The sequence below is a fragment of the Octodon degus genome, unplaced genomic scaffold (genome assembly GCF_000260255.1).
Source record: "Octodon degus isolate 3935 unplaced genomic scaffold, OctDeg1.0 scaffold00020, whole genome shotgun sequence".
Lineage (NCBI taxonomy): Eukaryota > Metazoa > Chordata > Mammalia > Rodentia > Octodontidae > Octodon > Octodon degus.
The window spans coordinates 14,606,724-14,621,833 of record NW_004524596.1 but is presented as its reverse complement, the minus strand read 5'-3'; the positions used below and the strand labels follow the sequence as shown (position 1 = coordinate 14,621,833).

Genomic DNA, 15,110 nt, shown 5'->3' with positions numbered 1-15,110 from the left:
TTAGTGGAGGAGTGGCTTGAAGAGGAATGACCAAGAATTGTGGGAAGTAGGTGACTGTGAGCTGAGCCAGGTGGGTGGCCTGCATTTACCTCTGCCATATGCAGAGAGGATATGCAGAGAAAGTAATCTGCTTTATGCTATAGAGATAGTATCTAATGTTTTAGGGGGTCTGCTGCTTCAGCTTTGATGTAGTCTTTCAGGTCCCAGGAAGTCATAGCCTCTATCTCGAGGCTCAATCCCAGCTGGTGGCATGGAGCATTAGCTCTACCGTCCTGTCTTGACCCGACTCACACTAAAGAGCAGCAGGTGTAGGTTACCAGGGAAGCACACACGCCACCTTCAAAGACTATCACCAGCACTTCAGCTAGACCAATATACATTACTTAAGGCCAACTGAAGGATAAACAGAAGTCCTGGCCAGCTCTGTACGTAACGATACAAGGAAATAGGGTCAGGCTCAGTCAAAATGGAGACAGTCACTCTTCTTTCAAGGAGAGCTGCTCAGGTGGTCCTCCACAGACTCTACTATATTGCCTGCCTTATTTCCTTGAGAAATTTGGAAAAGTTTGCTGGCTTACAGTTCATGACTGAGAACATGAAGTAGAAAATCATTAATTTTAGAACTATGACTAACATCAGTATTAATTATAGCACCATACCTTCAAGTAGCAAATCAGATTTATTTTGAAAGAGTGTGTTTCAAAAAAAAAAAAGTGTATTTCATCATTGTAAGACACATCTTATCTTTTCACTTCTCTGAAATAGGATGCATTTTACAATTATAGTGTCCTATAATTGCTGTTGACCTTGTGATAAATCTTAGTGAACTTTCTGTGTGGACTTGGTTGTTAATCCTAAAGTTGTGACTGCACTACAAATGCTTTTCTATTTTAGTTGACAGTTATTGAACAATAAACCATTTCAGGTAGGATTGGGAATTGTATAGTAGCCCCCAATATCTTCTTTTGATAGCTTCTTTTAAGATGTGGCCATGTGTCTTCATAGCCCTAGAGACAGCACCACCTAGAAAGTCCTGACACCCACCCCCATGCCTCTTAAGTGTTAGAGTGCTCCAGAGCAGTGAGATGCTACATGTGAGGGAAGTTTAGGACAGCCTCAATCAGCTTAGGTGACTTATGATTATTATGTATATGATTTCAATTTTTTCTAAGTAAGTCTAGAAAGGTCCTAACATTCATAACATTTCTAAGCAATAAAGCATTGTGAGGTAGTTTGACAGCATATTTTCTTTTCTTTTTTTTTTTTAGTGGTATGTAAAATAATGGAGCTTAGTACGTGCAACATTAGCTTCAATTTGATTAAACAGGGTAGTTTGATTTACTGTGCAGCATATGTTAGTGTACTGGCTCCTCGGTGTGCTCTTAAGAACATCTGATGTAGTGATAGCACCACAAGGCAGTGCTTGAATAATAGAGACCCACGTGTCTTAAAGTGTGGTGCAGCAGCTATAATACTGCTCGGGGACCTGTTAGAATGTACATGCTCAGGCTCTTCCCCAGACATACTGAATCAAAACTTTGGATGTGTTTTAATAATCCTTAAAGGTGATTTTAATGTAGGCTAAAGTTCAAGAATTGCTACTCCAGGCAGAATTTCAGACAGGCGAAAAATACTCGTGGTATTCTCTTCAAGTCAATATAGGAGTGTGCAGTACTTTGTCTTTTTTTCCCCTGTAGTTATAGAAAAGCTGCTTTTTCTGTGTTCATAATCTTACCTTTTTTACACAAATCTACTGATGGAGCAGGAAATTTCCCAATCTGGACCTTTCCAATATAGGAAAACACAGATTCCTTAAGTTCAGCTCAGTTACATGTGCTACAGTGTGTTTAAGAGAAATGAAGAAATTTACCATGGTGTGCTTTAGCCAACGACTGGTAGTGTAGGAAAAATAATGGAAGACTCCCAAATCTGCATCTCCTTCACTTTGGGTTGATACTTGATCTTTGTCTTTTCAGCATGATGTATCCCAGACTTTACTCAAGGCAACACTGGACAGTGTTGTAGAAGAATGTGTCAGCTTTGTGGGAGTTGATATTAACATCTGTTCAGAAGTTTTGTTAAGGTGAGACAAGAAATTTGTGGCTGAAGATCACAGAATCTTGAATAACTGGCTGCCTAGTTCAAACTCACCAGAACAAGAGGACATGTGTGTAAAGTTGTCCAGTGTAGAAAATCTGTGGGTTTATATATTGCTTTAGACAATCATTTAGAAAGGAAGACATCGTTTAAGGAAAGAATTGTAACAATCCACATTATCATTTTTAATATTGCAAATCTAAAGTGAAGAGCATATGGTAACCATTGAGTTACATTAGTGTCGCTAATAGAATTTAAATAAGGTTAACATGGAAAAGGACTGGTTCCCACCACATGAGAGTAGGTGTTTTTCACTAGTTCGGTGTCTCGCATGCATCTGTCAAAGCTGGCTATAACCAAAATAGGAATTCTAAAAGTTCAAGGTATGGTTACCACATTTTTACTGTGATTTTACAAGTCACCTATCAAAATTTCCATCATACAACTGCACCTTATGTGCAGTACTTTGTCTTTTTTTCCCCTGTAGTTATAGAAAAGCTGCTTTTTCTGTGTTCATAATCTTACCTTTTTTACACAAATCTACTGATGGAGCAGGAAATTTCCCAATCTGGACCTTTTTCCCTAAAACTGGTGTAGTGGAAAATAGGGTTTGCTTTTTGGTCATAGCTATAAACATTTCATTATTCCAAATATGGGACAGTAAACATAAATCTACTTAAGAACCGTCAAGTTCATAACTTAAGAGTCTATGAAATAATAATCATTTAATTAACATCAAGCCAATGATCATTTTTGATAGCTTTATTCTAACCTTAACATTCACGCATACATACTGCTCTTTAAGTTCAACTCTTTAATGAAAACAAGCAGATGGAAAAGGTAGTACACAAGTATAGCTGTTGTGCATTCACTAAGTCCCTTTGTAAGCAAATGAAAATAGGCAGCATTACTTTCTGATTGAGAAATAAAAAGAATGTCAGTAGTGTAGAAACAGGGTTAGTTTTTTTTCTTGCATCATTGTTAATCAGCATGTTTGACAGCAACTAGTTTTGTCATTGTTTTGTATTTTTTTCCTTCTTTCCTCATAGACAGTTCTTTTAACTTTGTCCTTTTTATTTTTTTCCATTTATGTAGTTGGTGCAGGGTCTCACTGCGCAACTCAGGCTCTTAGTGATCCTCCTGTTTTCACCCTCGCCAGCACTGGGATTACAGGTCTGTGCCACCATGTCCAGACTCAGTTGGCAGCTCAGCACGCCCTGCCCCAGGGGCAGGGCCTACATGGCATGCAGGACCAGGGATTGAACCCTGGTCCTGCACTCGCCGAAGCAAGTGCAAAGCTTTAGACCGCTGAGCTATCTTGCTGGCTCTCTTTGTTTTTTTAATTTAACTGCTTTTTGGTTTAATTTATTTTTGACATAATAGCAATATGTAGTCATGTTTGATTTTTATGGTCCACATGTTTTATGTCATTGTCTTTGTGGATGAGACTTTTCTTTTTCATCCGCTCATTTTATTTTATTATTATTATTATTTTAGGCATATTGCAGGGCTGAATGCCAACAGAGCCAAAAATATTATTGAATGGAGAGAGAAGAATGGTCCCTTCATCAACCGAGAGCAGCTGAAGAAAGTGAAAGGATTAGGTCCAAAATCCTTCCAGCAGTGCGCTGGTTTTATCAGAGTCAACCAAGATTATATTCGAACATTCTGCAGGTGAATACAAGTACTCTGGTAGTATCGCCATTCTCCTCTCTTACATTAGCCAGCCTGCTAACTGGTACAAATTCTAGGCACCTAGTGTTTTTACCTTCTTTTATTATGTGTTGACTGTTATTTACTAGGCAGTGGGAAGGCAGCATTCAAGCTAGTAATCTCCTGTTCTTGCGGAGTTATATTTTAATGTTGGAGACAGACAGTAAATTAGTAAAAGAATTGATGCAGTTGGTAAAATTAAGACAGGAAGCTGTCACAGTGTCTCGGGGAGCAGTGTAGCTGCTGTAGATGAGTGGTTTGTGACATGGTTATTTGAGCAGAGTTTTGTGTGAAATGAATGGACTGGCTACACAGGGATGGATGGGGAAACCAACACCACTGCACAGAAGGGTCAGCATCAGTGCATGCAGGAGACAGAGTGGAGAGCAGTGCGAATGGAGCTCAGCGCATCAGTGACACTAGGTGAGGTGACTAGCAGTGACCACTTCATACTGATGTCACTGTTCCCTTTAGCATAAATTATCAGCCCATAGATAAAAGAGCTACATTCTTAATGTTCAGGTCCTCATAGCACAAAAGCAGAGAAACTAGATAAACTTATTAGCATTTTGTAATCCTGAAAGAAGAGCATATATGTATTTGCTACTTTGAGACTACCTGAGTCATTGATATTTTTTCTTTTGACAAAATAATAAAGGTCATATGAAACAATATTCTTATTCTGGAAAAGAGTAAAGTAAGGGAAAACTAGTCTCCTAAGATAGTATAGTGCATTGTAAAGCTTAATAGCAGACATAGTAATTAAACAGTTCAGTGTTGATATAGAATAATCTAGAATAGTGTCTGAGATCCACCATCACATAGTTGGAATTTAATTTTTTTAATTTAATTTTTGATAAAAGGCTACACTTCAATTAATAATTATCCAATAAATAGTGTTTGAGAATTGCTAGGCATTTGATACATGTGAAGGATGCGACAGATCATCTCAGTCCTTATGCTCATAAATTTCAAATGGATCATAGACATAAAGTAAAACCAAAAGTGTAAAAAAAAGACATGAGAAAGTGTTACAAACAGTGGAGTGGTAAAAATTATTTCCAAGTAGATTACAAAACCAGAAACTAAAAATGGGGGAAAAATGAGGATAAGGCAACCCTGTGTTTATCAGTTTATTTTATTATTATTATTATTATTATTATTATTATTATTATTATTATTTTTGCTTTGCAGAGCCGGGGATTGAACTCAGGCCCTTGCACTTGCCAGGGAAGCGCTTATTCCACTGAGCCATCTCCCCAGCCCCTAATTTATGTATTTTTTGAATACTTGGTTAGAAAATTCAAACAGTAAAAAGTGCCTAAGTTTCATAACATTTGCTTACATGTTATGTCCAGAAAGTAAATATGCATTTGTCACCTTGGAGTATAATATTTATTATTTTTTAAAAGCACACAGGAGAGATTATGTTTTACAACTATTTGGAATTTTAACACTTTTATATTGACTCTCCAAATTCTTACATAGAGATTTTTACTCTTTATTATTCTTTTTAATGTCTGCATAGTAATTATATGAATAAGCCATAATTTAATGTAATCAGTATCTACTGACATTGTGATTATTTTAAAATATATTTTTAGATATTCAGATACTTAAAGATTCATGACTATTATATCTTGATAATTCATACTTTTATAAACTATGCTCTCATTTATTGATCTTGCCTTTAAATTTATTTTGATTACTAATATTATTGCAGTATTTGCCTTTTCAGAGTATGCTTGCATTTTTTTTTGTTTTTATACTTTCTATGATGTTTAATTTTTATTAACGTCTGTTATAAACATAGCTGGATATTATTATTTTACTTAATCTAATTTTAATATTTATATTTAGTGTATATATTGATTGGACTGTCTTAAATATTTTCTGTGATGCTTTCCGATTTTTATTTTTGTTGTTGGCTAGATTTATCACTTGCCAGGTTTTCTTGTTTTCCCATTACACCTTAAACCTCTTTGGTGATTTCAAAGTTGGACGTCTTCTATTCTTCTAATGGTTGTCCTTAATTTTGCCTTGATGTCACCTCTAGAGCTAGAGTTAATAAGTGTCTATCCTGGCAGATAAGATTTGAGACTTTGGACTCTTCCCAGCCTTCCTTTCTTCATCTTTGTACCATGAGATGACCTGGGATTTTTAGATTTTTATGTAGGTATGTGTATGTTTCAGATGTGTGTGTGTGTGTGTGTGTGTGTGTGTGTGTGTGTGTGAGAGAGAGAGAGAGAGAGAGAGAGAAGAAATTAAACAGCTGTTCATTTATTATTTATTAGTACATTTCTGGTACATAATGGTGAGTTGGCACATATACATATTGCATCTTAATCCTTTTTAAGTACCCCTTTCAGTGTTTTAACATAATACCTTTGAATGGTTTTGGTGCTTGTCACTGTGTAGTCCATATTGTAATTATCGTTGTATTTTTTCTGCAGTTTATTCTTGAATTCTTTCTAGAGAACAGGTATAGTGACACATTTAAATTTGCCCTCCTAAATTAATGCTACTTTAGCTACATATATGAGATTTAGATTCAGAGTCATTTCCTCTCAGAACTTTTGAGATATTGTTCTGATGTTTGTTCTTTGCCAATAGATACCAGTCTGATTTAATTTCCTTTTGTAGTAATCTGTTCGAGTCTCTTGAGAACCTTTTGGGGTTTGTAAAAGGTATTTCCACTCTAAAGTGCACCATGATAAGTTACCCGTGAGCCTTTTCTCATTCATTTTATTCTGCACTTAGTTAAGTTCTTTTGATAACTTGGGTTTTTCATCAGCTCTCTTACCCTAGAGAAATAATCTTCCCCTTCTCCCTCCTTTCCCTATGTTCTCCTTGCTCTTTCCCCTACTTTCTCTTCCTCTTCCTCCTCCTCTCCTCCATTTTCCTCTCATCTCTCCTAGAGTGACTATTACACAGACTGAATCAGTAAAGACTTTTTTGGCTTTAAGTAACAGTCCAGTTAACAGTGGTTTGAATAAATAAATGGTTGTCTCTATGAACTGAATGGTTGTTGTTTCTGTATATTTCTTTTCTGCCCAACCTCCTTTTTAAGATTGTTTTTTCTTTATCCTGGTTTTAAAATGATTATAGTAGTCAGCAAACTGACTCTTCAAGCCACATTCAAGGAGTTGCTGTGACATCTTCAGCAGGTGTTGAAGTCACAAATGAGAAGCAGGGCAAAAAGAAGAGCAAAACCGTAGGGGATGCTACACTGAAGCCAAATCCTTTGGACCAGACTTGTATTCATCCGGAATCATATGACATAGCAATGAGGTAAGTCTGAGACCCATGCGAGAATTCTCCATGCCCAGGGTAGGTTACAGCAAATGGCTTTTGTTTTGGCATAATGGAGACTGAAAAATATGACCGTGTTTAACATGACAACATTTTTTAGAAATTCCGCATTGCTGAGTTATGTGACACATTATTTTATTTCAGTGAGGAATGAAACCATTATTCCTGGAGCTGTGTCAAGCTAGTAAACCCAGGTTCTAATAGTGAAGTGTGTGTAATGGAAATTGCATGGCGCTCTCCTCTGTTTGTTTTGGAAATTAACAAGATACCATTGACTAGCACCTGGCACAAGCTCGTGCTTTCTGAAAGATAAAGCCCATTTGAAAGTGAACAGCCAATTTCCTAGTACTGTCTGGATGGGTTCTTAGGGAATCTGGACAGTAATGTACTTTTAGGAAGCACACATTTACATAGAATGATACAGGGGGGCTTTTCAGTACAAGGAGAGTGTAGTGTAAGCCATTAAAGCAAAAACATTTTAATAACACACTTAATTAGCTTTAAATTTGTAATTCTTTCAAAACCAGTGATTTGCTACATAATCAAGATTTTGTTAAATTCTTCCTGAATTACATGTCAAACATTTTAAAATATGAGTAGCTTAATTTTTGTGAAATACAAAATAAGATATTTAAGTTTTTTTGAAGTTGTTTATATTTGCTTTAAAATGTTTAAAGTTATAAAGGCATTCCATATTAAGAGACCTTAGAAAATGGGGGAAAAAAGTAAAAAATAATATTTACTAATATCAAAACATTGATCTCAGAAACTGAGCAAAAGGAATAAACAGTTGGAATGAGGAAATGAAGAAAAGGAAGAGGAGAAATCATGTATGTATACACACAGGATAGCTGGGATGATCGTATTACTAACTTCTGTTGGTCTTTTGAAGGTGGCAGTTAATGCTTAAAATTTTTACTTAGCCCAGTTTTCCATGCTTTTCTCTGGTGATCTGAGCAAATACCGAGATGACAACAGTGTGCAGCATAACAACCACTGTTGAATACCTATTGTGTTGTTTTGTTTTGAAGTTGTGTATTAGTTTCTAATGTCTTAGCTTTTATTTTTTATTATCTTTAAAATAAAACATGGTCTCCCTTTTTTCTCAACATTTTATTATGAGAAAAATTAAAATACAGAAAAAATAAAAAACAATCTACAGTAAGTTCCTTTTTATGTACATCTAGATGTTATTAATATTTTGCTGCACCTGTTTTCCATGTACATATCCGATTTGTCCATCAGTTTATCTTTATTTTTGCAATTTCAAAGAAAATTACAGATATCATTGTACTTTCCTAAATTCTTTAGCATGTACACAACTAACTGTGGTTCAGTGATTTGTGCAGGGTTTTGTTTGTTTTTGGATGCGTGATATTATATCATTGGCTGTTAGTGATCAGTTAGAGGTATGGGGCTGAAAATTTCAACTCTTAAATCACAGTTGGCTTTTCTGGTGACCAGCCACTATCTTGAAGCTCTGTGGAGGCTCCAATCCGCCAGTCACCTCATTAGCGTACAAAAGACACTCCTATCTGGAGATGACGACTTTGAGAGCTTTTACTGGGAAACAAGATGAAGCCCAAGTAGAATTTCTTAGTATTGCATAGAACCTTGGCTATTTTCGGATTTTTGGCTTTTATGAGAAAAATCTGCTAAAACATTCATTCACTGGCAGTTTTGTGTTACTGTTCAGTTTGTGTTACTATTACATTGAGTTTCATTTATCTTAGAAAAATACCTAGTAAAGAAATTGCTGGGCTGGGGAGACAGCTCAGTGGCATAAGTGCCTGCCTAGCAAGCACAAGGTCTCGAGTTTGATCCCTAGTACCGCAAAAAAAAACCCGAACAAAAGATAAAAGTTGCTGATCATAGGATGAATATGACATTTTCTCAGAAACTTTGTTTGTACTATTATATATTTTACACTTCCATCCATTGTTTTTATTTTAACCATTCCCATGGTGTATAGTAGTATTTTTACAGTTTTAATTTGCATTTCCTTTATGGCATTGTTAACTTTCTCATATACTAGTCATTTGTAGATCTTCTTTTATATAATATCTGTTCGTATAACTTGGACTTTTTCTGATTGACTTGTTTGCTTTTTTATAATAAATTTTACAAGTGTTTTAAATGTACTTATAAATACAAAGTTTGTTGTCAAATATGTTTCAGAAATAGTTTCTCCCAGTTTGTGGCTTACCTGTTTTTTAATGGTGTCTTTTGGTGAACAGAAGCTTTAAATCGTGATGATATCTAATTTATCTCTTTTTTTGCTCTGTTTTGCTTTCCATTTTCATCAAAGTCAGTGCTATCTCAAGTCATGATATATTCTTCAATACTTTTTCTCTAAAAGGTTTATGGTTTCAAGTTTGAGAGTTGGGTCTGTGATATACATCTGATTACATCTGACATACATTTGAAATTCTTTTTTGTGTCTCTTTTGAAGTAGGAGTCCAGGTTCATTTTATTGCTCCATCATGAACATTCTGCTTTCTAACATATGTTTATAAAACAAAAATCAAAAACAAACATCTTTGCTTTACTTTCTGCTTTAGTATCTTTGTTACAAATCACATGTAGCTGAGCACAACTAATCAGATTTAGTTGTGTAAATCTGAATCTGTTTCTCTGTATTCTGTTTCATTGATTTGTTTCCAACTCATTTTCTTTTTGGTAGTACTAGGAATTGAACCCGTCCTAGGCAAGCACTGTGCCACTAAGCTACACTCCCAACCTTCATTGCTCTATTTTTCAGTCCTTATTGCCTGTATCACAGTCTCATAATTACTGTAGTTCCCGTTAAGTTTTGAAGTTAGATAGCATAAGGTCCTCCAATTTTTTTGTTTTTGTTTTTTTAATGTGTTTAGTACAGGGTCTACAAGGTCTCACTACACAGATTGGACTCATAGTTTGTTTTCAGCCTCCCAAACGCTGGGATTACAGGTGGGCCACCATGCCCAGTCTCAGTCACCATCTCAGAGCACCCCGGGGGCAGGGCCAGCATGGTGCCAGGGATCAAACCCCAGTCCCTGGGGGTGCCTAAGCAGGCGCTTTAATCTGCTGAGATTAAATAACAAAAATCCCAGTTTTGTTATTTTTAAAGACTGCTTTGTATATTCTAAATGATTAGCGCGCAGTTTGTAAATTTGAGTATCAGCTTTTGCATTTCCACTTTGAGTAAAGAGGATTGTGACTGAGATTGTATTGAGTCTGTAGATAAACTTAGGGACAGTTAATATCTTAATATTGAGTCCTGTTGGTCTATTGACTTTATCTCCCCATTTATGTAGGTCTTTTTTTATTTCTCTAAGCAGTGCTTTCATTTTCAGGATACAGTTCTTACAGGTGTTTTACTAAGCATACTGTAGTTTTCAACACTATTATAAATGGAATTTTTGTGGCTACTTGTTTCTTACTAGTATATAAAAATGTAATTGACTTTTGTATAATAATCTCTATCTTACAGGCTTGCTAAATTTACTTGCTGGAGTCAGTGTTTAAAGATCCCTTAAATATTTCTATCCAGGCAGTTATGCCATCAGTAAATAAAATTTTACTTCCCTCTTAATGTTAATGCTTATTATTTCTTTTTCTTGCCTAATGTAGTGGCCACAGTCTTCCATGTAGTGTTGAAAGGAGGGTTAAGAGTAGCTCTTCTTACTTTGTTCTAAGCTTTAGGACATTGTTCCCATTTTTTAAATGTAATAATGATGTGCTGTCACAGAGTAATTGTACTTCTTAGTGCTTGTTGTCTGGGAAGACACACCCGTGCTTGTGGAGTCATAGGCTTCTTGTAATAATTCCAAGATCTCCATGGGAACTAAACGCTTTATTCTGTGAAGACTAATATCACTTCTTTGTACATTTTTCTTTCTTTCCATAGTGCAGTTGTAATACGATTTATACATTTTCAATGTGCTTTCTACTGTAAGCATACTTTGTTGTTGTTTCTATGTTTCCTATCCCTTTTATTAAAAAACTAGAGAGCATTTCACCGAGTTGTTGAACTAACTTAGTAATAGTTTTAGCAGTGGTACCTTATGATGGACTCTTAGAAGTAGTATGACCCTACCAAAGGTTTAAAAGTTTTTGTGGTTCTTGCCATATACAGCCATGTAATGCACTGGTTTTAATGCCCTCAGCAGTGTTCAAGCCTGAGCAATCTTTCATTCTTCCTATAAGGTCTTCTCTGCCGGTTTTGTGTGGACTGTTTCCTGTATATGGAATGTAGATGACCCCTAATGATTTCACCCCTTTGTGTGCTTCCTTTGGGAGCACCCTGGTCTCTCAGAAGCAAGGTAGTTGTCGGTTATGTCATAGGAAATTTCTTGTGTGCACAGTTCAACTCTAGGCCTTTAAAATCTGGAGATAAAATTAGAAGTGTACCTAATTAAGTCTGCCATCCCTATTATCCTGTTTAGAACTATAGAATTTTGGCTTTAAAGTACATTGAGTGTAGACATCACCCATCACAGGTAATTTATGCTCTCATATAGTGTCACACAAGTCTCTTTCCAGAGAAGAGAAAAAGCCCCAGAAGTCCCATTAAGGATGCAAGTAGATCATCACTGGTTTGACTTTAGTTCTGTTGAAGTAAGTTTTGTTGCTGTAAATTTTATTTTAGTTTTATTACAAAAGTAATTTTTTGTTAAGTGGGTTGCTTATTTCTGTGTGTGTGTGTGTGTGTGTGTGTGTGTGTGTGTGTGTTGTCCTGGATGGTCTTGAACTTCTGGGCTCCAGTGATTCTCCTTCTTCAGCCTCTGGAGTAGCTGATACTACCGCATGCACCAACACACTGAGCTGGGTATTAAGTGGCTTTAATGTCACTCTACCACAATGTCACCCACAGCAATATGCTAGAATGCAAAGTGATTATGTCTTCGTACTTTTGCGTTTATGGTACTCTCTCATCTTCATATTTTAGAAAATTAAGATCATAAGTTAGTCACTTAATGGTTTTTAAAAAGTATGTGTGCATGCATGCCTGTATGTATGACTATAATCATCCCTAGATACTTACAGGGAATTGGTTCCAGGACTCCCCATAAATACCAAAATCTGTGGTGCTCAAGTTCCTCATATAAAATAGCTTAATACTTGGCATATAACCTACATAGATCCTTTCATATATTTAAAATCATCTGTGGGTTATTTGTAATATCTAATGCAAGGTAAGTACTATGTAAATTGTTATGCTTAAGTAATAAGAAGACAAAAATCTGTACTAGTTTATTACAAATTCAGTTTTCCCCCAAAATATTTTGATTCCACAGTTGGTTGAGTTTGTGCACCTGGTACCTGGAGATGCAGAGGGCTGACTATATTTCTATATAGTATATATATTTTAAAACTTATTTATGTATATAGCTTCTCTGCGTATTAAAATCATTTCATTATGTGGGTTGAATTTTTTCTGGTTTGCATACCTGTTTTATTTGCTTATATAATATTACCATATTTTTAAATACAAATGTTTTTAACTTTTATGAAGTAAAATCTTTTCTTTTATACAAGATTTATCTTCTTTTAAGATGTTCATCTTAGACTGGGCATGGTGGCGCGTGCCTATAATCCCAGCTCTTGGGAGGCTGTAAACAGGTGGATCACTATGAGTCCAATCTAGTAGTGAGACCCTGAACACCCTATAGACCTTTCCAAAAAAAAAACAAAAAACAAAAAACTGTTGATCTTTAAGAACAATCCAGGGGCTGGGGTGATAGCTCAGTGATCTAAGTACCTGCCTGGCAAGCACAAGGACCCAAGTTTGATCCCTGGTACTGCATGCTGCGCCAGCCCTTTGCTTTGCTGGCCACTGAAACCAGACGTGGTGGCTTATATAATCCCAGCACTAGGGAGGGTGAGACAGGTGGCTCACTGAGTCTGAGCTGCATAGCAAGACCCTGCACTAAATAAATAAATAAATCTTTTAAAAATTCCAGTGTTCCTAAATTTTTATTATTCTGTGTGGTTCTAGCATTATTGGATGAATTTTGTTGGTGATGATTTTTGTTCATCATTTGGACTATGCAAACCACAGTAGTATGGCCTGCAGAACAACAGCTAGGAAGAGTTGATTTGTGCTCTCAAGAAGCCTGCCAAAGAGCAGGACCGAGCCTTTGCTCCTCGATAGCACAGTAGTAAGTGCCGCGAGGAAAGCACAAAGCTTGTCCAGGGAGAGAAAGCTAATTTCCAGACAGAGGACTCTTTCAGGGTTTCATACAGGAGCTTATATTCAGGCTGTATCTATAAGAATTTTAATCAAAAGAGGATAAGAGGTATTTAAAGGTTGGAGAAAGCAAAGTGTAGCTTTGGTCGGCTTGAGGTATAGTAACCCATTAAAAACAACACACATGTAGGCAGTACCATCTCATTATCAGTCGTGCTAGAAACAGTGTCCTGTGTACATCTTACAGTAACCCCACAGGACTGGTGCTGGTATTATTTCTATTTCCTCAGGTAGCCAAAGTCTCAGCTGGGGTACGTAAACTGCCTAGGGGCAAGTGAGCTGGTAGAACAAAGATTTTAACCAGCTCTGTCACTTCAAAGCTAGAGCTCTTTGTTACTGTTGTCATTGTTGTCCTCGTTGTTGTTGTTGTTCTTGTTGTTACAGTAGTGAGTACTGAGACCATGTTAGACAGGAGCTTACCCTCTGAGCTTCCCTAACCAATTCTCGCAACAGGATCTTTAACTTGGAACCCTTCTGCCTCAGCCTCCCAAGGAGCTGGGATGACAGGTATGCACCACAGCCACATACCCAGCTCAATTCTGAGTTCTTAACTAGGCTATAAGTTAAAAAGGTAGCTGAGCAGTCCATTTGAATATAATCATTTTGGTCTGTCAGACTGTTTAAGACAGTATGTGTTGTTCGTCATGGGAAGGTAACATACCTTGTGACAGGTGCTCCTTAAGGGGGAAAAAATGAGACCTACACCTGGGATATGGTGGCTTGAGTGTTGTGCTCTGTCATAACCTGGATGACATTAGACTGCTCTTATTTTTTTTAAAAATCCTTCAATAAATGAAACGACGTATTGGGGGACCTGTAGAAAATGGGATTCTTCTCTAGAGTATGTAGAATTTTATGCTTTTTGGTGAAAGATATGCTGTTCCCTGAACATTGCACTAAAAACCATCCCCTCCATTCTGCTTGTGATGAGGCGTGTGTATTGCCAAGTAAGATCAGTTTGATAGTGCTGCATTTGGGGTTGAGGAAGATCCGGGAGGCGGGGCAGCATGTTCACCCCCAGCTGAACAGGTTTGCCTGTGTAGGGGGAGAACACTTAAAGGAACCCATAAGCAAGCCAGTGGGCCTCCTTGGCCAGTCCTCCAACAGCCTCTAGTTCAAGTCCCTTTTCCTTGTCTCTGTCTTCTCACTCTCGCCTGGTGACTTCACTTCCTCCCTCACTGCAAAACTCTATATTATAATCCTCTTCCTCGAATAGTCTCCTCATCTCTCCTTTGTCCAAAGGCCAGCCAAAGTCCGGATCATCCTCTACCCTCTCTTCCCTTACTGCTCCCCACTCTCACTTCTCCCAGGCTGCTGCTGAGATCTCCTGTCCTTACTGTTAGCCTCATATCTGTGTCATAATTGTCCATGACAGCTACAAGAGTAAGGTACCGTTAGCTTTACATAGTTTTAGGGCCATCTCCTGTATTTTTGCCTCATAGTGCTATCATTTTGGCCCACAGTTGTTATGCCTCCCATCATTGCTCCCTGAAAGGTAAGAGCAGTGATCACTTTTTATCTGACTTTTCCCTGATCTGACTAGCCCATTATTCTCTTCTTTATTGCCACAATTCTCAGAAATGCCTCCAACTCAACTCAACTGCCTGCTCTTCTCTTAGATGTGGTGCCCATCCTTCCCCTCTTATGAACTTACTCTCCCAGCTAATGACTTCCTGATTGTCCAAAACAGAGGGATCTTTCCACATTTTTTATTTTTTTTTTTTTTGCGGAACCAGGGATTTGACTCAGGCCCTTG

The 15,110-nt window shown here is 37.0% G+C and overlaps 1 protein-coding gene across 1 annotated transcript in view; it reads left to right on the top strand.

Annotated features, from left to right (window-relative positions):
- The window catches only part of Srbd1 (S1 RNA binding domain 1), a 236,736-nt gene that overhangs the window by 202,756 nt on the left and 18,870 nt on the right, over positions 1-15,110 (top strand). The window contains 3 exon segments of the mRNA XM_023711259.1: positions 1,977-2,083; positions 3,595-3,771; positions 6,919-7,101. Coding sequence (XP_023567027.1) covers positions 1,977-2,083; positions 3,595-3,771; positions 6,919-7,101 — 467 coding nt within the window.